This window comes from Tuber melanosporum (assembly GCF_000151645.1).
Source record: "Tuber melanosporum whole genome shotgun sequence assembly, scaffold_98, strain Mel28".
NCBI classification, from domain to species: domain Eukaryota; kingdom Fungi; phylum Ascomycota; class Pezizomycetes; order Pezizales; family Tuberaceae; genus Tuber; species Tuber melanosporum.
In genome coordinates, this window is record NW_003299148.1 from 107,802 (window position 1) to 130,361 (window position 22,560).

Below are 22,560 nucleotides of genomic sequence, written 5' to 3' on the forward strand. Positions count from 1 at the left end.
ATGTTGCGATCTCGTGCTGTCGCTGCCCCGGCGCACTCATCCGGCGATACAAGTCCTCATCAACATAAGCGGAGAAGGCTAGCACCACTGGGACATATTCGACAACCTCCAAGGAGTGTTTCTGAACGGCTGATCACTGCTGTTGAAGGGATGGCCACTACACCAGTTACTATTGTAGCATCCCAATCAGTTGTTCAGCAAGCTGTATCAAAGCTTCAACAAAAGTATAAAGGAAGACTAGGGTGGTCAACACAAGATATTGTTACTGGATATGAGCTTTTTGAGAACCCAGTTAAGGCAGAAGTGTTTTTAGCATTAGAGGAAGGTGAAGATCAGGAGCTTTGGTTAAGAGGTCAAATAGTACGTTACAAGGCCTAGGAATTCTACAGCAGTTAGTCTACTGTGACTGGTTTTGGTATTGTACATAATCAAGCCACATTTGTGTTGCATGTTTGTCTCGATCTTGTTTCATCTCTCCCATATCTTGTGCATCTCTAACATTTCCTTCATCCTCCTCATAACTTGGATTTGATTCCTCAGAGTGATTGATATTTTCCAAGGATAAATCAGCATCCTGGTAAAATTGATCCTCCTCTCCATTTACCCGGTGTCGAATAAAGTTATGTAATGCACAAACTACCAATATAAGTTGAGCTTGTGTGGTAAGGTCAAACTCTGGAGTTGTATTGAGAATTTGAAACCTCTTCCGTAAAACTCCAAAGATACGTTCAATAACATTTTGTAACTGAGCATGACGTAGGTTGAAAAGCTCTTCCTTAGTGCGTGGACGTAAATGAGCTTGTGCTTGCTCCCGCAGATGATATCGTACGGTACGGTATGGTGTTAAAAACCCAGGACGAAGACCATATCCTGCATCTGCAAGATAAACTGTATTTTCATGTCTTAGAAATCCATGAATCACAGCATTTTCTAATACTCGAGCATCATTGGCTGAACCCTCCCAGCCAGAACATACATAGAAAAAGTACATATCCAAGCTGCATCCAGTAAGAACATTTTGCGAGAGGGTACCTTTCCGGGTTACGATAGGGACCCTGCTGGTTTCGTGGGACATGGGCCAAAATGTGTGTCCCATCGATTGCTCCACGAACATCCTTAAAATTGGACATCTTTCCCCAATTTTTCCGTATTTTTGCAGGAATATTGTTTGGTGGAAGATGTACAAATGCTTCATACAGAGGCAGGAGAGCCTTTAGAACTTGATGAAAATAGCTGTAAAATAATTAGAATAATAAACATTTCATATATAAATATTATAGTGCAATTAATACTAACCGTGAAATTGTTTCTCCACTATGCTGAAAGTGTTCCTGAGCTTCCCTATTTGTAGCTCCATGTCCAATAATCCATAAAAACAATACAAGTTGTTCTTCCACAGCTACTTGACGTGTAGCCACCAGTAATCCCCTCTCAATTACCCAGTCTCGAAGGTCTAACAATGTTGTAATTGGCATACGAATAACCTCTAGAGCACGACAAGGATGTGCTTGCAGGATTTCAGCAGTATAAATCATTCCAGTTTGAATAGATATATGAACAGGTTCTTTAGAGAGGAATAGATGAGAATAGAGAGCAGAGGTAATTGCGATATGAATCCGTCTTTGAATTATGGCTGTATGAATTGTGCTCATATTGGGGTGAGATGCCATCTTGGAGGTGTATGAGTTGTTTTCGGAGGTGCCAGTGGAAAATATGATGTATAGGGAATAATCTGGTTATTATTTTTAATTAAGATGTCTTTATACATTACAAAATTTTTTTAATACAAAACTAGCCTAAGTGGGGGACCAGCTACTGTTGCAAACCTGGTTGCCAAGATCCACTTTGGAACGGAACGGTTCTTGTTTTTCTACATTACCAAACACTGGATTTACTCCAACCGTTTTGAAACGGAAGGAAACGGTCGTTTGTATGGGGGAACGGACCAGTTCCGTTCCCGCCAAACAGAGCCTTAACTTTTCCTGAATTTCCTCTTGTGCCATTTCCACAACTGCTGAATTGACACTATCGGACTCACCATGCCTCTTCAGCCTTCCTATTATATGACGCTCCTTAAACCTTTTTAGCAATCCCCCAGAAAAGGTAAAATCAGTATAATCTTCCTCGCAGCCAATCTTGACTAGCTTTTCTTTGATAAGAAGTGATTGAGCTCGAAGTACATCATCAGTGACTGGTACTCTTGCCTCTTTAGGTGCATTAATCTATTTCACTAGCAAGAATTTAAAAATCGAGTACTGTGCCTTCCTTGTCTTTTGCTTCTGTACTTCCGGCCCTATTGTATTTAACCTAGATTAGCATAAAACTAGAAAGTATAATGAGTTTGTAATTGATACCATTTGGTTTTCCCTTTTGAACACAATTTCTCCAGCTCTTCAGGTACTCTGATAGGCTTGACAATGCCAATAGCCTTCCATCTTACCTCTTTGGACATTCTGGCAACTCAGCAAATCTTGCCAGTTTCATCTCAGGATAGTGGGATCATAGGAGGTATAACTCATATTTCTGGATTTGAGTTAAACCTTTTCAGCCTGCGGCATTGGAATGCATTGTGTGTGAGTTGGTCTTTGATTGTATGAGGGGCAATCTACCACTTTCCTTTACCCTGCTCACGCTTGACAATTCTTCACCAATGCTGACTAATTATTCATGGTCTCCGGTGGATCACTATACTGAACAATCTGCTATTACGAATAACAATGGCCTGATACTTGGCATTCGTTATAGCGGGGTGCGACTGTATCTACCGTCGGACATCGTAGTGTTCTAAGTTGGAATGGATGGAGGAGGGATGAAGGGATGGGGAGGGGAGGGGCTGGGGAATCTCAATTTCCCAATTTCACGCCCTTTCCGAACCCTGAACGAACTTTGACCTCGGCTTTCCCTCACCACCACCACCACCACCACCACCACTGCCACTGCCACTGCCACTGCCACCACCAAACCTAGGTAGATACTCTAAGTACGTACAGTTAGATATAACCCCCCTTACATACACGAGATGTAAACCCCCAACTGCGCAATAGCGCTTTGTCGATCTCCCCGCTTCCAGTTCCCTCCCTCCCTCCCTCCCTCCCTCCCTCCCTTTCCTCCTCATGCAAGCACAGTAAGGGCTTTGCTACATGGCGGTACTTCGTGCTTATTGCAACCAGATAGCTCATANNNTTTCAGGTCTGCAAGAGCGGACAATAACGATATCTGAACCCCCATTTGATATTACAGCTGTGGGTGTAAAGTTTTGTCCTTAAAGGGTTGGGTCTCGATCATGACTGCTATTCTACAGAGAAGGCTGATTTACCTGGCTGGCTGAAGTGGATTGTTGTCGGATGAATCATGAATGGGCTAAGTGCGGTTCGGTGCGCTGCCCGAGGTGTTTGAGTGTGAGTGTTAGCGTACCGTGCTGCAGAGTACCAGTGTGGTTTGATGTGCTGGGCTGGGCATCTGGTATCTACTTCGACCATTCATCCATCCGTCCGTCCGGTTCTGGGATTTTGGGAAGGAACAGCGTGATGCATTGATGTCCAGCTCAGCCTCCCTTCCATTCCATTCCCTTCCATTCCCTTCCATTCCCTTCCCTCCCTACCTACTTGCTTGTTTGCTTGCACGCACGAATTTTAGATGGACATGGTACGTACGGTATTGTCTGATGTGGGAGGGGGGGGGAATTGCGGGATCAACCGATTGTCTGATTTCTTGCTTGATTGTGCCACTGTGATACCTGAACCCGAGCTCGATGGCGTTCCCATGATAACTCCTTACTCACTCGCGTGCAAGCACAAATGCTCGAGTACGGTACTTGTGCAGTGCCAGAAAACGCAAAACAGATCGACCCTCCCCTCCAAACAAACTTCGAACATGAGCAAACTTCCCTAGAACAACAGCCGCAGCGATTAAGCTCGAGAGCTTCCTTGAAAGTGTTTTACTTTATGCCCGTCTACAATTACAGAAAAAAGCTAACTACATCGAGTGATATCTTGGCAACGCTACACCCAATGAGGTATGATAATATGTTTTGCAGATCTTTGCTCCCAGACAAACCGGCTTCTCAACCCGGAGAGGGAGGGGGAAAGTGATTGACTGCTTATTGTGCGACTGTGAAGTAACATAACTTAAATGTCGATTTTCAGTGTTTGGCACCGTAAAAATGCTATATAAGCGTGATGCCATATGGTACTTTACAGCACTGTCCCCGTCAGCACTGGAATCTCCCCGGATTCGGAGAGAAAAAGTTGTCGTTTTCCCAGGACAGTAAGACTAGTAGTATTACATACTCGTACAAGATCAGCCCTTAGACGTGTTGGATCACGTCAATTGTGTTTCGCAATTCCCTTACTCCGTAAACCTATGGTACCCAACCGCGGGCCGACGGGGCAGACCTCACGAGATTTCCCGGTAGGCGATGCCGTACTTCCCAAGTCAGATGTGTGAAAAGGAAAAGATAAGAAAAAAGGGGGGTCAAACGGATTTCTCAAACAGCCAGGATCACAACTGCCCATTTCGTGTGGTGATGGCTTGTAGGATCGCGCACATTTGCTACATAGTCCAGTCAGAGGCAGGGGAGGGAGGGCCAGGTTTGCTGGGTTAAACTATATGCGGAAATCGCACATGAACACACATGAACACACATAAGCACACACACGCACCCCACAGTCCTCTATCATACCTCTCTCTTTTTTTTTCCCCCTCTCCTTCTCGGGCTTCTGCCTAGGCTAAGGTACCGCTTCAGCGGAGCTTCGGTTTGTGTAGCACTGTACTCGAGTACTGTACAGCACTTGGGAATCCTCTCTCGATAGTCTTCAATAGATAAAATCAATTTATTTTTCATAGCGGGCCGAAAGAGTAGACTGCCGCCGATCGTGTCTGCGGCCCTGACGGCACCACGTCCAAGAGGCAAAGCCAGCTCAAACACGCCTACCCCGCTAGTGCACGGCCGATAGGTGCGGCAATTTGCTTCTACGGTAAGCATCTTCCCTCCCTCCCTCTTTTATTCTAATCTTGATTTCCCTGCCCCCCGTTCGCTCAGCTCATTGCCCCACTTCGCCGTATTCTGGCAGCCACTTTACCTTAGACTACTTTGCCTGCCTTCCTTGCTTTATCCCATCGCTTCACCTCTTTCCCGCCCGCCATCAATCCGCCAACAAATCAATTGGGGGGTCGGTGTGGTGTGCTTTTCTCTCTTGCTCGTATATCGGTGCGCCGCCAGAACGGTGGAGGTGATGGCGCCTGGGGGCGCGGCGGTAAGGAGTGTAATGGTTGGTTACGGTATCGTAGTTGGTTGCAGGTGGACTGATGGGGTAAGATTTGCTCTGGGCAGATAGATCGGATTCAAACGGGGGATGAAAAGTTGAGCTGGAATAGAATGGGAGGGTGACGGCGCAGCAGCTGCGGGGGCGGGGATCAATGGCGGCGGAGGCAGTACCCAGGCTGGCGGTGCGGGAAGGGAGGGGTGTGTGTGAAGGTGCTGCACTCACTCACAAGGAGGAGGAACAGGAGGGTGCCCACTGGATAAAATGGGGGGGGGGTTGGTAGACTGTCGTGGCACATGTAATTTATGTGCTCAAGCATGTGCTTCCGTTGTTGTTACTCGAGTACACGCACCCTATCGTACTCGAGTACACCACTCACTCGGTCGTTGCAAGCAGGCAATCAATGGATCACTGGACATGCTCATCGCACACCACGCAGCCGCTCTGCCGGAGAAACCTTGTTTCCTTCCTTCCTTCCTTTCCCTTCCCTCCCTCCCTCCCTCCCTCCCTTCTTCTCTATTTGCTTTTCTCCCGCGGATTTTTTCCAATTTTCCAATTTCGCATTTTCCATTTTGCCGCTGCTGGCGGTGCTCGCACATGTCTTTTTGAGTACAGTATGACAGTTTGAGGGTTATCCCGGTGATTGGTTGGAGGGGGTGGTGAAGCTAATAATCTATAGTTTGTCCAAGTACTACTCGGGTACTCGAGTACTTGTTAATTGTGCACATATCTGTGCGCATCTGGTTGTCCCCGTTTGTTTTGTTTTTTTCGTTTTTTCAAACAGGATGTGCACGCCCCCTTGCGATAGTACTTGTAACACCTACGAGTACGGTAGTTGAGCGGGCTAAGTGTCGCATCGGTAATAAGTGCTAGGTTAGTATTCGTTCAGCTCTTTGGTCGATGGTTTTGTTTCCTTTTTCTCTCTCTCTTTCTCATGCCCTATTGGCACCATGTACGAGTAGAACATAGCAGGATGCTAATGTGCTCGCGTAGGCATCGCCGTATCATAGGCGGGAGTGAGTTGCTGTAACTAAGGGATTGCGTGCGCCATAGTCCCACATGCCCAAAATACAGGAGTAGAGGATTCAAGTACAATTCTTTTCTTCACGGACACTCGTATCTCCTTTCCACGGTGGCTTAGTTGATCTGACCACGTTAGAAGCTAGCAATAGCGGGGATTTATCGACAATAAAGAGGATCTAGGGCCTCGGAAACTTTTCATTGCACACAGTTGGACGTCCTGGTGTTTTTCCCGGATCCGGGAAGCGGAGCCGTAGGATACAAGTACGCAGTATGGTAGGACTGTTTCGGCGCTTCTCCTACATACCCCGGACTCTAGGGTATCATAATAGCAGTATGCCGGGGGGGCGCAAAGAGTGCTGTGAGAGAGTATGAGATAGTAAAAGATGGGGAAAAGGGTCTGGACTTTCATTGGCTATGGTAAAATTTGCTCCCAATCTCCGCTCTCTCTCTTGCAGAAAGCCACAAGGTAATTGAGAAGTACAGTATTTAGTTCACTCGCTCTTGACAAGACAATATGTCGTCAGGGCGCATTGAGGTCGGGGGATAGGGGGGGGGGAGCTGTGACCTCTTCTATCCTCCTGCCAGCTAGCTGATTGTGCCATTGTGGACCGTGGGTGCTGTATGCCTTAGTTCTTGTTTCTCCCCTCTTTGACTTAACCTCACTCCTTATAGTGATAGTCTTCTGCAGAAATAAAGTGAAAAAATGCATGCAAGTGTGACGCTCTGCCTCCCCATGAACTATTGTTGTCTAAGTTGCCTATGCCGTGCAGGACTACCCGCACCCTTACCCACGAAACCTTCAACCAGTAAGCTGTCGCGGACAGGGAAAGGGATAAATGCAAAACTGAAAGGAAAGAAGGCAGAAAAAAAAACAAAAAAACATAGCATTCCCGCGGCTTGATTGGGTATACGCTCACCCTTGACGCTGTAACTTACAGCGCAGCCTTTTCGGTGTGTCACTCCAGTATCTGGGAACCCTTTTCCTGGACCGTGGTGAACTGCGGTACTGGCTGATGTTGTCATTGTAGCATACTAGAACTGTACCGCTGGTATAGTCCCGAACAACAAAAACCTGCACTTGTTGCCAACTTGATATAGATTTCTTCTAAATTGATGATGGCCGCTTCTTGAAAAGGTATAATACGACTTCCTCTGGTAGAGTTGTCTAAATAATACGAGTAAATTAGGGCTTGACCTGAATTCTTGTTTTCGCTCAGTTGAGGGCAGGTTTTGGTCGGCCAGCACCAGCACAACGAGCACCGTCTTATCATACAAAAATTTCTTTCAACTACCGTTCGAAACCACACAACCCCGTGATTTCCCGGTGTCTGGCGCAATATGCGCTTCCCCCGATTCGTTAGACTAGCGTTTGTTACGCCATGGCCACCACCTGCTCCGGCCGGCCACCCCCGTCATTGTATTTGTTTTTTCCAAGTGTTTTTCTTGTCCACCTTTTCTTTTTTTCCTTCTTCTAACCCCTTCTTCTACTCGTACTCGTACTGTAAAGATGGCTGTTTTGTTTTTTTCGTTTTTTTTTTTGCTTTCGTCCTAGCTAAATGTTGTGACGGTAGTTACTCGAGTATCATGCTTGTACTGTACAGTACTTAAAACTTAAAACACCAAACACTCAGTTAACACCCTCCCTCCCTCTCCAGGGGCTTACCGGTACCCTTCCCTCTCAAACCCCCTTCTCCTCTCACTGCTGGCTAACATATGACGTTATTGTTTGTCCCAGACAAGAAGCACGGTACCCGAACAGGGGTTACAGTGCTCGAATACTCGAGTAAAGAGATGTGGTAAAAAAATCTGCGTGTATCTGAGTGCCAACACAAAACATACCCCCCCTGTTCTCGGATACTTTCTTTCCTGAGACAAGTACATGGTTGATTTGAGTGGGGAAGTCTGGGGGGGACGTGCGTTTGCACCCCTCTTTGACCGATAATGGGCAGCCTATCACTGCCGGCATTTATGCAGTGTGCTGAGCACTGTATCAAACGAAATGCATGGGGGGAAGGTTTATGGATATCCACAATGCTATGACGAAGGAGGGAGGGAAAGAGGGGAACACAAGGAGGTGAGAGGAGGGCATTGGCTAGTGTCCCCCCCCCCAGCTCCCCGGTCATCGTCGTCCCCCAGTTTAATCTATGCATTCATGAAGCCTCTTCTTTCCTGACCGCGACGCATCAATCAGCCTGGAGTCACCGGTTACGAGACAATCCCCCCGCATATGAACCCAGTACACGAATCGCGAGACTAGCTATCAAAAACGGTACTACACGAGTACTATATACTGCATTGGTGACTTAATGTTGTACCCGCCGCGAGAGCCAATAGTTTACCATCATCAGCAGGAAGCAGCAGCATCGTCACCAGAGAGCAGTCTATTTTTCCGGTACCGCATCTTGCGCTTCAGTGCAGAAAAGGAATGACAATGGGGGAACTTTGCTACATAATATTAACGGATCTGGAATGATAGTTAATTCTCTCTCTTCCTTCCGTCCGTCCGTCCGTCCCTCCCTTGCTTGCTTGCTTGCTTCTCTCTCGCGCTGCTCTTCCCTTCCCTTCTCTTCCATTCCCTCTTACCGGATAGGAAAAACCAAACAAATGCTAAAAATTTTCACCGCGGAGAACAGAAAAAAATTGAAAGGGGAAAAAAAAAGCTAGAGCTATTGCAGTAAAGCTTAAGAGAAACTCACCTTACTCGAGTACAGGCTTTTTCCACGAGCAAACTGTACGGCATTTCTATCGGATGCGGCCGCCTTCAAGAGTAACTAGAGTACATGTGTTCATGTGCCCCCTGTCGTATTGCTGTTCTCTCAATAGTGATTCCGGGAACATTATAAGGTTGAAAAGGAAGAAGAAAGAAAAAGAAAAGGAACAGAGTGCGGGCTGTCTAGAACCGGCACCGTAGGGGCGGTGCCAAACTCATACCATTGTGAACCCTTCTGGCATTCGTCTCCCCCGAGGAAGCCCATGAGATGGAAGCGCAAAAAGACGAAAAAAAGCAGAAATGAAGACTACGCTTGGTGTGCTTACCCCCAGACTACCTGCACTACAAATTGGGATGGGGGTTAAACGTGCCAAGGGCAATTTCATATATATTGAGACTACGCAGATAGGCAAAAACAGGAATGAAAATCAAGAGGACAAAATGGACGAAAAGGCGCTCGATTGCAGTTCCAGAAAGCGAATTAGACGGATAGACCCGCGAATAGTAAAGGGGGCAAGTGAGACTGATACTTGTGGACAGGTTAGCCCTCAAGTCGCGAAATACCGGTAGCACAAATTACCATTCGCACGGATAATAATAATAAGGTACAGTACCGGTACAATGTTTCCCTACCAGGCGAACGCCCGGCATAGGGAGCGCCCATCATTTATTGGCCCTTCCCTAACCTAGTGGGTTGCGTGGTTTCGAGTCATAGTTCGGGGGGTTTAGTAAGCGGGTGCTGGTTGTGCTAAGTGCTGGCTAAATGAGGAAACATTGTGAGACATTGCGATTTTCCGAGTTCTGATCTCCCAACTCACACGCAACATCACTGATTGGAAAGCTAACTATGATAGCTAGGTAGCTGACATTCCGAATAAAGTCGTCGCGATACAATACAAAATTGACGATAACGGTGTAGACTAATATGTGTGTGCGAGTACAGTACTCGAGCACTCCAAGGCACGATTCACCCGATCCGTTCACCAGAGCAACTTCTACTATGACCTTGGCACCCCAGAAAAGGCGATACCAAAAGCTTTCCCTTCCCCCCCACCCACAACTAGGGGGGTGTTTGGCACACCGTGGTTTACCGGTGAGGGTTTGTGGATTAGTATAGTAGGAGGGTAAGGTCCTGTATCTATGGGGTGTTTGCTCCATAGAATTTCTTGTCACAGAAGGGGGCGAGTCGTGGAGGGAAAATTTGTCCTCTTAAGCACTCCCGCCCTTCCCACCTTAGTTTAGTCAAGCCACCCACAGAGAACAACGCAATAGACAACACTTCCACCCTTACTTGATTGGGTCCACTTTTGTGTTCTTGTCTCTTTACTTTCCTAGCAATACTACATACCGGCCAGTCAATTCCCTGTGACATTATCCTACGGTTTAACAGAAGGTCACAATCACGATAATTTGCAGGTTCAACTACTGCAAGATCCCACGGTCGCCGGAGGTTTAGTACGAAAGAAATTCCACACCGGTATCCCTTTGTTTGATTTCGCAGTTTTCACTAAGGGTGATACTGGATCGAAAAAAATAAATAATAGTTGTGCATGATATCTACTCGTATAAGGTTTCCCAAATGTAAGGTGTGCATTGCCAAACGCCTTATAATAGAGAACTTCTACAGGGTAACGGGAAAAAAAAACCCCCGAGTGGCTTTCGAGATTGCCCTGAGAAAAAGAGAATATATGTAGGAAACTAGTAGTATTGTATTTTTCAAACCGCAGTTTATAAGGTTAGCAAACTCTACCTTACAAACCACACTGTGCCAAACACTCCAAACCTTAAATTACAAACCACTGCTTGCAAGTGTTGCCATAAAAACCACGTCATGCCAAACACTCCCTCCAAAACTTTTCATACTATGATATTCCTACCAACCCCCCTATCAACAGGAGCCCGACTACTCGAGTAGAGCCCGAGGCGAAGTAACTCACTAGTATACAGCCCGAAGCAATTCCGGCCAGTAACTAGCAGCATTCGCAGTAACCACGACAAGAAAGTACTCGCGCGACCGAGTTGAAGTTGGACAATATTCTCATACAAAATGTCCATCCCCAATCCGGTCGCACCAGCACAGGCGTGGTAGGAGGCTAGGGGAAGGGAGGATGGAAGGGATGAAAGGGATGAAAGGGAGAGGAAGAAAAAAAAAACCCCCTCCAAAGCCAAAACGGACTCCTTTTTACTGTACCCGACTGGGGGGAATGACAACTACTCAAAACCTGGTTTTCGGAAACTCTCGATTACCGTAGCACCATCTTGCTCGTTGGTAATTGGCGTGAACTTGGCTTGGAGTCGGACCGTTGTTCAACGCTTGGTAAAAAAAAAAAAAAAAGGTTAAGGATCGGTTGGCCGGCCGGTTGGTCGCTTTTTTCTCGCACCAGTCTTATTCTCTCACGTATCCGTGCAGTTTTCTTTTTAACTTTTAACCTGTGATATTGTTATTTTTTATACTCATGCGGTGTCTTTTTCCCCAGTCCCAAAGTCTATTGGTTGGGGTGCCTCTTTTTTTTTACTCGGTCGGTCGGTGGGATCGATAGAGGGAGGGAGGGAGGGAGGAAGGGAGGAAGGAAGGGAGGGAGGGAACTCACGTAGCAAGCAACGTTTACCTCCCACGACACCTTCCTTATATCATACCTCCAACCATTGACCTGACCACGATGTTCCCCCCCTCTGACTCAACAGTCCTGGTCGAACGAACTCAATGGTCCTTCCAATCCATAGACTTGGACATGCAGAGCATATTGGGAATAAAAAAAATAAAAAAAGGACCCGGAACATTAAACATATTCGTGACACTCTTTGAATAGTTACCGCACCTTCTTCACATTCTACTGTACCAGTACCCACCTGATCCCCCATCCTTCTTCCTTCTTTCTCTCACCGGCAGTTCTTTTACTTTTACTTTTTTACTTTTTCTTTCTTCCCCTTTTTGTTTCCTCACCACTACACTCCCGCTATTAGCGCGTTCACCTCATCAATTATTTCCCACGTCCACTACTACGAGCACTAGCTTCCATTCGCACGCTTTTATGGCTTGGCCGGTCCTACTACTGCTACTCGTGCTACTTGCACTCCACGCCCCGGTCCGGGCGGCAGCAGTCGAAGCAGAGCTCATTGGTCGGGACAGGGGCGAACATGTCGGCCGAGTGATGTCGTATGGATCAGACCCCCGCGGCGAGCGCAACAGCAACCCTCTACTTCTTCTCGTCTCTAGGGGGGAGGTCCGAGCAAACACCACGAGCGATGCACAAAACAAAGATCTTAGTGAGGTGGTGGGACATCTGAGCAACAGCGGTGGGTAAGTTCTTCTTTTTCTTCTTCTTCTTCCCCTCCCCCTGCCGATTATGCGTTGCTCATCATTCGTCGTCCCTCCCCCCCGACCCCGGGTTCCTCCGTATATCTGTTTCTAATCACCTTATCTACTCCTTCGTTTTGGTATTGTTTTTCTTTTTTCTTTTCTTTCCGCCCCTTTCACTCCGGCATGTACTGTATTACTCGTAGGGCGGGCCATGGGGAAAAAAAGATAGCATCATGGTACTTGCAGCAAAGGGAAATCATGCTTGTGCGTGTATATTTGCTTATTCGGGGGGATAAACTTCCCCCATCATTGCTACCATACGGTGTATAAGGAATTTTTTGAAAAAAAGGAAAAAGCGATGGTGACATACAGTTTTACCCACGGCGGGCGCAATGGCTAATCTATGGAACGGATGGGACCATATGGGACCATGCACTTTTTTAGTACTCATACGGCACTTTTACTCATTATCGGGATTCTAGTCCCTCTAAGCCTATTGGCTATCTGGGTCCTCGTCCGCGACAGGAAAAAAAAATGTCCATTAGGAGGACCGAGCAATGATCCCGAACACCAGGTTGGCGAGCACCAATCCACCGCATACCCGCTACGTCTCGTCTCACCATCACCACCACCACCACCGCCGTCACCATCGAGGCCGGGATCAGCAATCATACCACCACCAGTAGCCCATCGGAACGGACGAAACAAACCCCCCAGGACAAAAACTTACAACACTTCCTCCCTCACTTCCACTGGTGCATGCTCGACTGCCCCTGCCAAAACTGGAGAAGGGGCGGAGATCCTCTCCCACCTTCCGATATACGTCAAGCTCAAGAGGGACAAGCTCCTACAGCACGGACATGGGGAGGGGAAGGCAAACGGGATGAGAGCAGGGAGAGGAGAATGAGAAGGAGGAGAAGGAGGGTCCCTTACCGCTGCAGAGATGGACTTGACCGATGTTGGTATGCTCCAGCCGGGAGAAATGCCAGGCACCAAGGATACTACACACTAGGGGCGGGAAGTGGAGAGGAGGGAGGTGATATGGTACTCGAATCTGCAGGTGGACATAGACCAGCATGAAAACAAAGTAAAACAAACAAAGAAAAACAGGCTTTTTTCGAGTAAACACGATACCGCATACTGTATTGTATATTACCTGATAATGCTATATTCCACCACAACCACCCCTATTGCTAAGGGAAAGTTTTCCCAAATGTTAAGCAAGACCTCTTAACTTTCCATTTCTCCCTATTTTTTACCACACCATAATTCCATCACTATACTCACTCGCACGCCCAGATATGGCAAGCAGTCAAAGCAAGTACAGCACTCATAATCCAAGCAAAGCAGCATAGTCTACCTAGCACAATCCCCCCCTCACAAGAAGTTTTATAAAACAAACGGAAGTTACCAAGATAATATATCCCCGCCCATCCTGGCCATCATAACCGGTTCGGGTTCCTCAAGGTACAGTACAGTACAGAATACAGTAAGCTACCAGTCGCAATAAAATATAAACTTTCACTATAGACCATCAACTTAACCGACCAATACTCGTAGAGGACAAATTTACTGAGTTGGCAGTCTTTTGGCAATCGTAGTTTCTCTTTCCCATACCGGCACTCCCACTCGTGGTAACTTTTACGAGTGCGGTTTGCGAGGCTTGCTGATGGATGCTGCAGAGAAGAAAAAAAAAAAAAAAGCTAGCTATGATAATAATGGATGTGCTACAGTAGTTGTTTTTTTTTTTTTTGTTTTTTTTTTTCAAAAACAGCCTTCCCGACCCAATTCCTTGGGCAGCATCACAGTCAGTCAGCCTCGGGAATAAATAAAATGAATAAATAATAAGAAAAGAAAATCCCCCCCCCCCCCAGTTTAAGTTACTCGAGTACGCACACACATACATACTTGTACTCGTACAACTAATATATTAAAAAGTTCCTTCAACCCCAGAAGGAAAAGGCTTGCATAAACTAAACTACGATAAAAACGTTATTCTTTTTTTTTTTTGACCCCGGAGGTGGGGAGGGGAGGGGAGGGGAGGCTGAATATGCCCTTACTTCATTTCAGTAGTCGTGTGATATTCGTCCAATGAGTTTAAGTTCTTTATGGGGAAATCAAACACCCTTTTCTACCACCACCTACAATGTCTTTTCTCAGTTAGTTACTCGTACTGTCTCCCTTTGCTTCTCTTTCCCTGAAACTAAAACGGTGTCTACGTTACCGCTTATTTAACACAGTAATTTACAAAAAAAAGGGCTCTCGTCCGATCTTTTTGTTTTTTTTACTGCTATCGTACATCATATCACAAATTGATATATATTATGTAACACGAGCAAATGGCTTGATCGGCTGCTTCCCGTACGTACCGGTACCACGAGAAGCGGATCACTGGTCTACGGTACTTCCGCTGCCCGAATGAAGGAGAGGGTGGCGGGGGATAAGAGATTGGATGTGTGAAATTATAGTAATTGTGTCACAATCATTTCCGTTTTTTTTTTTTTTTTCCTCTCGTTCAAACCGACCGGTGGATTGTGATCCCTGAGGATAGAGGATCGCAACATTGGTTGAAACTTGGGGATGGTGTGCAGATGGGTGGCTGGTTTGATGGGTGGATGGGTGGGTGGATGGATGAATCGAATCGGGGGGAGAGGGTGGAGGGAGGGAAGATGCGGAGGGAAGGAAGGAAGGAAGGGATGCAGTGGGATTGTTTGACAATAGTTAAAGCGTCTGCCCCACTTCCCAAACCTAGAGAGAAGATAGCAGAGCCTATAGAAGATTCTTGAGAGGAGCAAATCATTACAATATCCTTAGGACTCCACGAGGTCAAAAGAGTGTGATGTTTTTTTTTTGTTTTTGTGTGAGGAAGAGAGCGGTGGGGGGGGGGGGTATAAACGAGTGACAGCTATAAACATCTAGAACATCTAGAGAAGGTATGAACAGGCTTATTAAAACATGCCAGAAAAATTCGAGAAACGACTGTTTTGCCATGATTTAACAGTTAATCGAGGGAAGGTGGAACAAAAATGGTTTGACAACAAAAAGAGGCAACCCCAAAATGCTCAAAAAAAAAAAAAAGGGGGGTTTGAGAAAAGGGATAAAAGAACATTTTCGCCATCAACACAACTAATGCCGTCCTTCAAAAGAAAATAACCTGATGACCATGATCTCGTTCTATATATATACCGGAGTCCTCCTCCCTAAGGGATATGCAAACCGGCAAAGCCAGCCAAAGGCGACGATAGGAAAAGACAACAAAAAGCCGCCGGATAGCAGTAAATAATGATAAAACAAGAGTTAAAAAAAAAAAATCTTCCACCCATGAAACGACTGGTATGAAAACCGCGCAATAAAAGATAAAAAATAACCTAGGACTGGGACATCAAGGCAAGAAAGAAGAAAAAACTCCAAATGCGATGAGGAAAAAATAAGGCATGGTTGCGTTTTTTTGTTTTTCGTGAGGCATCAGGCACTTCATCCTTTGCAGCAAAAAATCCCAATGACATCATGAAAAAGTTTCAAATTCCACCAAACCAGAATCAATTTGCAAAGAAAGAGAATCGGAAAAAGCCAATGCAAATCACCGAACTGAGACTAAAGCCGCTTCGTGATTCAATTTGTACGTTCGAGAAATTTGTCGTTGATCCCCACAAAAATAGAGCCTAGAGGAAATACACATCAACCCCAACTCAGGCTTTGTTTGTACTCGTACAGATCAAAGCCCTGACCTCGGCATAAGACGATCTAGCATATCTCCATCCGCAGCAGTCCGCTGATTTCTTCCCTGGCCATGGGGCTGACTCGGATCAATCAGATTCGCCATCTGCATGGAGGGAATCGGATGCGTATTGGGGCTGGATGGGCTCGGGCCTGACGAGGTCGGCCTCGGAGGCGGAGGATACTGCATAGGAGGATGAAACGGATGTGGCGATCCGCTTGAGCGATCCGGCGGACGAAATCCCACAGGTGACCTTGTTCGCTGCTGGCTTGCGCCAGGGCCCGGCGGGTAATAATTACTCGCTGCCGACAGTGGTGGGCCCTGACCATAGCTAGAAGCTTGAAATGACGAGGATGGCGGCCCAGAAACCGGCGGAGGAGAATATGCATGCTGCGCATGTAGAAGATGGGACGAAGGGGAGGGAGGGTCGTTGCGCGCATAGTGACTTTGATATTCACTTGCTGAACTTCTCCTCTGCAGATGGTGCGGTTGCGGCTGATTACCGGGCACCGGAGGGGGCAAAAGCGGCGGGTGCGGCTCTTGGCTCCTATTTCTCTCTGGTTCACAGGTCACTAGCTCCTCGTAGCTTCCATAAGGTGGTTGTGCCGGAGGTGGAGGCGGTTGTCGACCAGACCCAACTCCAGGACTTGGGGGTCGGGGATATTGTTGGGGTGCGCGGGATTCCATGGGGGATTGCGCCGATGGCGCAGGCGCCTGCGAAGGCATCGGAATATAGCCAGAAGAGAGGGGCTGGCCATGGGCTCCGTACAAAGGACCAGCCCGTCCTCCAACACTACGAGTAGTATTATATAGCGCATGGGCGGGAACGAACGCTTGCGTTTGCGATGATACTGGTGTGAAAACACACTCCTGGTTGAACCTGAGGCAATTGGCGCATCGTCCATCTGGAGAAGACTCGAATCCTGAGCATCGAATCTACCGGTGTTTTAGCCAAAGATTTCATACACCCCAAGGATCACGATTTTTTACCTTGCGTCGCCGACAGTACCTGCAAGCAATTGCGGTTCGTTGTCTGGGGGCAGGTTGCTGGAAATTGGCCGGTTGTTGGAAGCCAGGCAACTGGTGGGGTGGAATGCGGTACGGATACGGTGGCTCAGAGGCTGCATACATTTCGGGCTGCTCAATTGCGAGGCGTTCCTGCTGTATGGGAGGGAGATGAGGAGTTTGGGCAGGTGGAGGAGGGTGGGGGTGGGGGTGATGGTGCTGTGAGTGATGCGAATGGGGAGGAAGTGGGTGTTGGGCTTGGGACTGGTGGGGATGAATTGGGTTTACCTTTTTTAAATGAAATAAAATGTCAGCCATCACACACGAAATTAAGAAAGGTGGAAAGGGCCTACGTGATGCTCAGAATAATGCAATTGTGATTCGGTTTGAGATGGAGAGTTGCTCCTGCCAGGGTGCTGCTCTTTGTCTTCTGTTGTTTTCTCCCACTCTTTTTGATGCGGGTGACGTCCGTTAGGCGGGGAGTTCCAGGACATTTGCGGGTACGAAAGAAGACGAGGCAGGGACAGGGAGGAGGATGAGCTTTAAGTGTCAAGAGATGGAAGATTTCCGGGGCATGGTATGTATGTACGTATGCAGAGGTAAGACTTGTCGAACCGAAAGGCTTCGGGAAGGGGGCAGGTGATCTCAAGCACGTATAGTACGGTGCGGGATGGGTGATAAATGTAAGGGCCCGCGGTGCCAGGGAAAGGGAGGGAGTGAGCGAGGGATCGGGAGGGTGGTAAGTAAGTTAGGGCAGGGAAATGAACAGAGGTGTGGGTGGCCGAATGTGGTGGATCTGATTGTCTGGAACCAGAGTGCCGGGTCGGATACTGGTTGCTTTATCAGCTTTTTCCTTTCGAATGGGGGAGAGTGCGGGAAGATGGCGGGCGGCGGGGCCGTCAAGGTGTGCAGCGGGTCGCAGATCGCAGGAGAGAGACAGAGGCTGGTTGCAGGTGGATGGATCAGCTCTGCCAGCCTCTGCGATGGGGATTCAAAGTGATGGAATTGATGGGGTGATGATGGATAATAGTTTAATTAAAGGAAAAAAACGGGCGAGCGAGTAACCCGCGGGGCGGTGGGGGGTGCTCCTGATCGTTGCTAGTCGGTTGAGATTCGAGCGCGAAAGAAGCAGTTTGTGACCTTGTGCGGGTAGCGGAGGGAAGAAGAAGGAGAGGGGAAGGGGGGAAGGGGGATTAATGTTGCTTGTGTGCCTGCTGGCTTGCTGGCGTAGCCGCCTGTGTATCTAAAGCCAAATTCCCCCCAGGATGAACAAAACCGAAGGAATTTAATAATAGATGGTAGAATAGTTTTCAGAAATATGAATCCCTCACTCCCAAGTAATGATAATAGAAGACAGAATAATAATAAAGTGGGAGAGAAGGGGGGTAAATATCAAATAGCGGTGTTGAATGAGAAGGCCGTCTTGCTGGCACTTGATTCCAAAATGCCTACCCTACTTGGTACCGGTACTGTACTCGTAACACAACAACGGGCTCCCACCACTACCACTCGAATTTTTCAAAAAAAAAAAATTTAGAAGAGAAATGGAAAACGAAGCAAAGAGGGAGAAAGAAAGAACGCCAGTCGATTCTTGCACGGCTATCGTCGCAGACTTTATCTTCGTGGTGTGCTCACTTGGCTCTACCGCAGGCGAGTTGATTGTTTTACAGATGAGATATGACTTGGTCACAGTAGATGAGATTTGGAGAAGTGACTTTTTGTCTACCGGTGCTACTAGTAGATATGCGCCCTTGTTGCGGCACCACGCGCGAGGGGCGCGCGCCAGTACTAACTTGCGTGTGCTCAGGCAACAGGAAGCAGTGGTGACTGCCTGTTTGAAAGCGCGTTGTGAGAGAGGATGAGAAGGAAAAAAAAAAAAAAAGCGAAGCGGCCGGCGGCCAGCAAAGAACAGACCGGAGATGTCTTAGGCTCCCGGGCAGCGAGAACCAAAAACTGTAAGAGACAACAACAACCGGCAATCATACACTAATGGAGCCAGTCTGTCCTCCCTAGTGTTACCGGGAACAGCCTTCCAACCAGCTAGTCCAGGCTCTTGTCTCTGTTATATCATACCTCGTCCCCCCGCCGATGCTATCGAGTCTGTGTTCGGTCAACCCTGGAGCTACCGGGCGGCTACAATTTCTAGGACTGCCCTGGCGTCCCCTGATGGTAGTGAGCAAGGGCAATTGATCTCCAAGTGTTGGACGTATTCGAGCGGAAAGGGGGAATAGAGTATCCTGGTGCGGCAACAACGAGAGCACCAAAGAAAACCAGGAAAGAGGTTTGATCAACCAGGTGGGCAGAAAATATATGCACTAAGGGTCGAATGGAGTTCTCAACTACCTCGTACGTAGCCGGCTTGCTGGCGGGTATGCAAATTGAGCTATCCACTCAGCTATTGGCCAGCCAACCATCCGATCGAGGTAAGAAAACACAAATGCAAAGCGGGGAACCACGCGAGAACCAAAATTGGTGCGAGGGTGGAAAACAAGTGAAGAAGGAAGCTCCACGCAACCACCGGAGAGAGAGAACACGGTAGAAGGGGTGAGGAGGGAGGCAGGTAAGTATGGTATGATAGAGAGCACGGAAGGATTCGCGCAACCAGGGTAGGGCACGGTACGGGAGAGGCAAGGTATCGTTTCCGTACCATCACACATAATCAACGACAGGTCCGCAGCAGAGCGGGAGCTAGTTCTTGGACCTGGGCATGGTGTCCTTTGTGGCACTGTACGAGTACGGTACTAGTACAGTGCAAGAATGTCGTAATTCAAAATATAGTACCGGTATATACATGCTGTAGTGGAGCACTAAGACAGGCCCTTAAATTCCGGTGTAGCTGTACAGAAATATGAAAAACAACCGGCGAATAGAGGGAGATTAACTAACGGACCAAGCGGTTACAGAAGATACAGAAGAGGAGGAGGGTCGCGTTGATATGGCCGGCCCCTCCGAATCAAATGTAGATGGTTTTCAGTATGATGGGAAACATTGACTGGAGGGCCGGATTTCATGGATAGCACACATTTTCTATTCTTTAATCTCGGCAACCTGCACATTGATATTCAGCGTTTTGACTGGCGTAGAACAGATGAGGGCGATTGACAGCCATATCCGAGCATCATAGAACATAGGGCTCAGTACAAAGTCTAGACATCATATTCCCTAATTCCATTTCTTTCTCTTTATCGAGCGGGACTGTATCTCTCTCTACTGTGCCTCCATGCCGGCCTTGCTTTCCGCGACACTTCTCCAGTGCAGTGGAGCCAAGCTGCAAAGGCTCGCACGGCAGTGAATGGGCACAGATAAATTATCTGACCTCACGCAACTGGGTTCGCTAGGTTTCATAGTGTCCCCTACTAGGAATATACCATAACTACCGTACCGTACCGCCCCTCTTCGCTCGCTGAGCAATGCCCCGAGTACGTCGTGGTGATGTGAGTTGTCCGTTGCAGCACAGGAGGAATGTACGAGTTCTGTACCAGTCTCTGGTTAAACGTATGATCGCACCAATAAGGGACACCAGCATTCCTGACCTTGCGTGCAACCTTCGATTGCATGTATCAACGATCTTGCACTTTCGGGAACGTGATGGTCAGAAACTACGTGCGCGACGAGAGCTCCACATGACTGGTGACATCAATAAGGGTAGCAAAATGCTGGTGACGGCTCCTAGCCTCGTGTCCGACTATATTGGCTTCCACGAAAACCCCCTGTTTTCCTTTTAAACTTATTTAGCACCAAAATCCCGAATCCATCAACCACCCCATCGTCCGAGACAGCGACTATCTCCACACTTTGGGTTCTATGGTACTAGCAAACGGTGCATGGGCTCATGGTCAGCATGTTTACCCTTTTATTTTATTTCATTTCTCTCTTTCTTTCCCTTTCGATTCCCACTGCTTACCACCTTATTCGGACAACATTGAAACTTTAAGCCATGCTAGTCCGATTTCCCTGTGATGCCGATGCCAAATATTTGCATCATTTTGACCCAGCGACATCTGAAAGACAAATACCACTGGTTAAAGCTCCAACAGACGAAATTGCGTTGTGCTGGAATATGCTGGAATAAATATGGTATCGTCATGCCAAGCCCAACACCAGACTGCTGAATGTTCCGGCGATTTGTGCTCTACCGCAGCCCTGCGTTCCAATCCAGTTTTGCCATAAGGTATTCCTCAGACAATCTTTTGCAAATGGGCGAGGAGTAGCGACGGAATGAGAGGGGATCATAATTCACAAATATTCTGATACCTGAACAGACCAGACCGGGAAGATTCCATTCTGGGGATGGTGTATCGACACGTCTGGCAGTTATCTTCTCCCATGCCGTATGTTATGTCTTTTCAGGTCCCGTGGGTCAAGAAGGGAAAGTGTGTGCTGTATCATACCGTATCACACGCGAATGTCTCAGTTGCCCGGAACGGTTCTCTGATCCCAACCATGTTTGAGGGCGGGGATGAGGCTGTTTACAGCCTCAACTCTACTCGAGTACAGTACCGGTAAGCGAGCCATGTCACAGCGGGGTACTAGTACCGGTACCTCTCTTCTGTTGCCGCAATTTTCTCGAGCGCCGATTCGGTCAACTTTGAAACATTCAGGTCATCAGCAACTGGAGGCAGGATTATTTTTTTGAGGGCGTTTGGATGCTGGTTCCATTCTTCCGTTAGCGGCTTGTGTCACACAACACTTCCCCATAAGCTCAGCTACGGTAGCAAGGTGGCGGCCCGCCCCGAGCCCCCCGCAGCCAAATTGTGCTCCTGGCAATTGGCCCTGCCCATGAATGCCGTATCAGTGTCTCCACTCCATTTCTTATGCCTCAGAAAATTTGTACTGAGTCAGCAGGGCATCTGCGCTAGGCTTTTGAAGAACCTGGCTTTCTCAATGTGAGCCTTACAACCCCCCTGTATTTCATGCTCGGTAAAGACCACAGTACCAAGTTTCATCGCCCAACCCACCCGGATGTTTCTCTTCAGATACGGTATGCATGTGCGTCATCCATCTTTTCACACCGTATTGGATATAGGGGGGATAGTTCAGCGGTAATGGTGTCGCCAACGCCAGCACCAGCAGCCCAGAAAAATTCTCGTCGACAAACACCGGTATGTCATAACTGCGACTAAACACTAGATTGATCGCACAGCACAAATAAAAAGAAAGAGGTAGTAAAGCGGTCCTCTAGTTGACGGGAGGGAATGCCGCGAACCCGATTCTGGGTCTCCGCAAGAAATGTTTTAACAGAAAGTTATCAGCTGAGCTGGGCTTGGTCCAAACACAGTGCAGGAAGTTGTATTAGGAAAAGAAGGACGGACGGTTTGAAAGATGGGACGAAATGTAATTGCGGGTCTTGGGCAGAGCAAGCCGCCGAAGAGTCTGTGCGTCTTTTGCGAGGGGGGTGCTGTAGTACCTATTAACGAAATTGAGGAAGTTGGACCCTGCGACCGGCAGCATCCGATAACAACCGACAGCCGCAATCGATAACCATTTCCGCTAGTTATCATCGCTATCCACTTCACCACTGCCGTAAAAGCTTGAATAA

General features: G+C 47.7%; 2 protein-coding genes; one reads left to right on the plus strand and one right to left on the minus strand.

Annotated features, from left to right (window-relative positions):
- The first annotated feature begins 4,701 nt into the window (after positions 1 to 4,701).
- Positions 4,702 to 6,866, plus strand: GSTUM_00012176001 (uncharacterized protein). XM_052355852.1 has 2 exons: positions 4,702 to 6,137; positions 6,258 to 6,866. Exon 1 carries the CDS (start codon positions 5,668 to 5,670, stop codon positions 5,890 to 5,892), a length of 225 nt encoding a protein of 74 aa, XP_052211817.1. The 5' UTR covers positions 4,702 to 5,667; the 3' UTR covers positions 5,893 to 6,137; positions 6,258 to 6,866.
- Positions 6,867 to 15,125: 8,259 nt separating this feature from the next.
- Positions 15,126 to 17,515, minus strand: GSTUM_00012177001 (uncharacterized protein; the record flags this gene model as incomplete). XM_002842387.2 has 3 exons in its annotated part: positions 15,126 to 16,952; positions 17,007 to 17,309; positions 17,375 to 17,515. The coding sequence occupies 3 exons, from the start codon at positions 17,513 to 17,515 to the stop codon at positions 16,014 to 16,016; spliced, it is 1,383 nt and encodes a 460-aa protein (XP_002842433.1). The 3' UTR covers positions 15,126 to 16,013.
- Positions 17,516 to 22,560: the final 5,045 nt, after the last annotated feature.

Bases quoted from the DNA above. Each gene is read 5' to 3' on its own strand.
- GSTUM_00012176001 (XM_052355852.1), top strand. From the start codon at position 5,668: ATGGATCACTGGACATGCTCATCGCACACCACGCAGCCGCTCTGCCGG.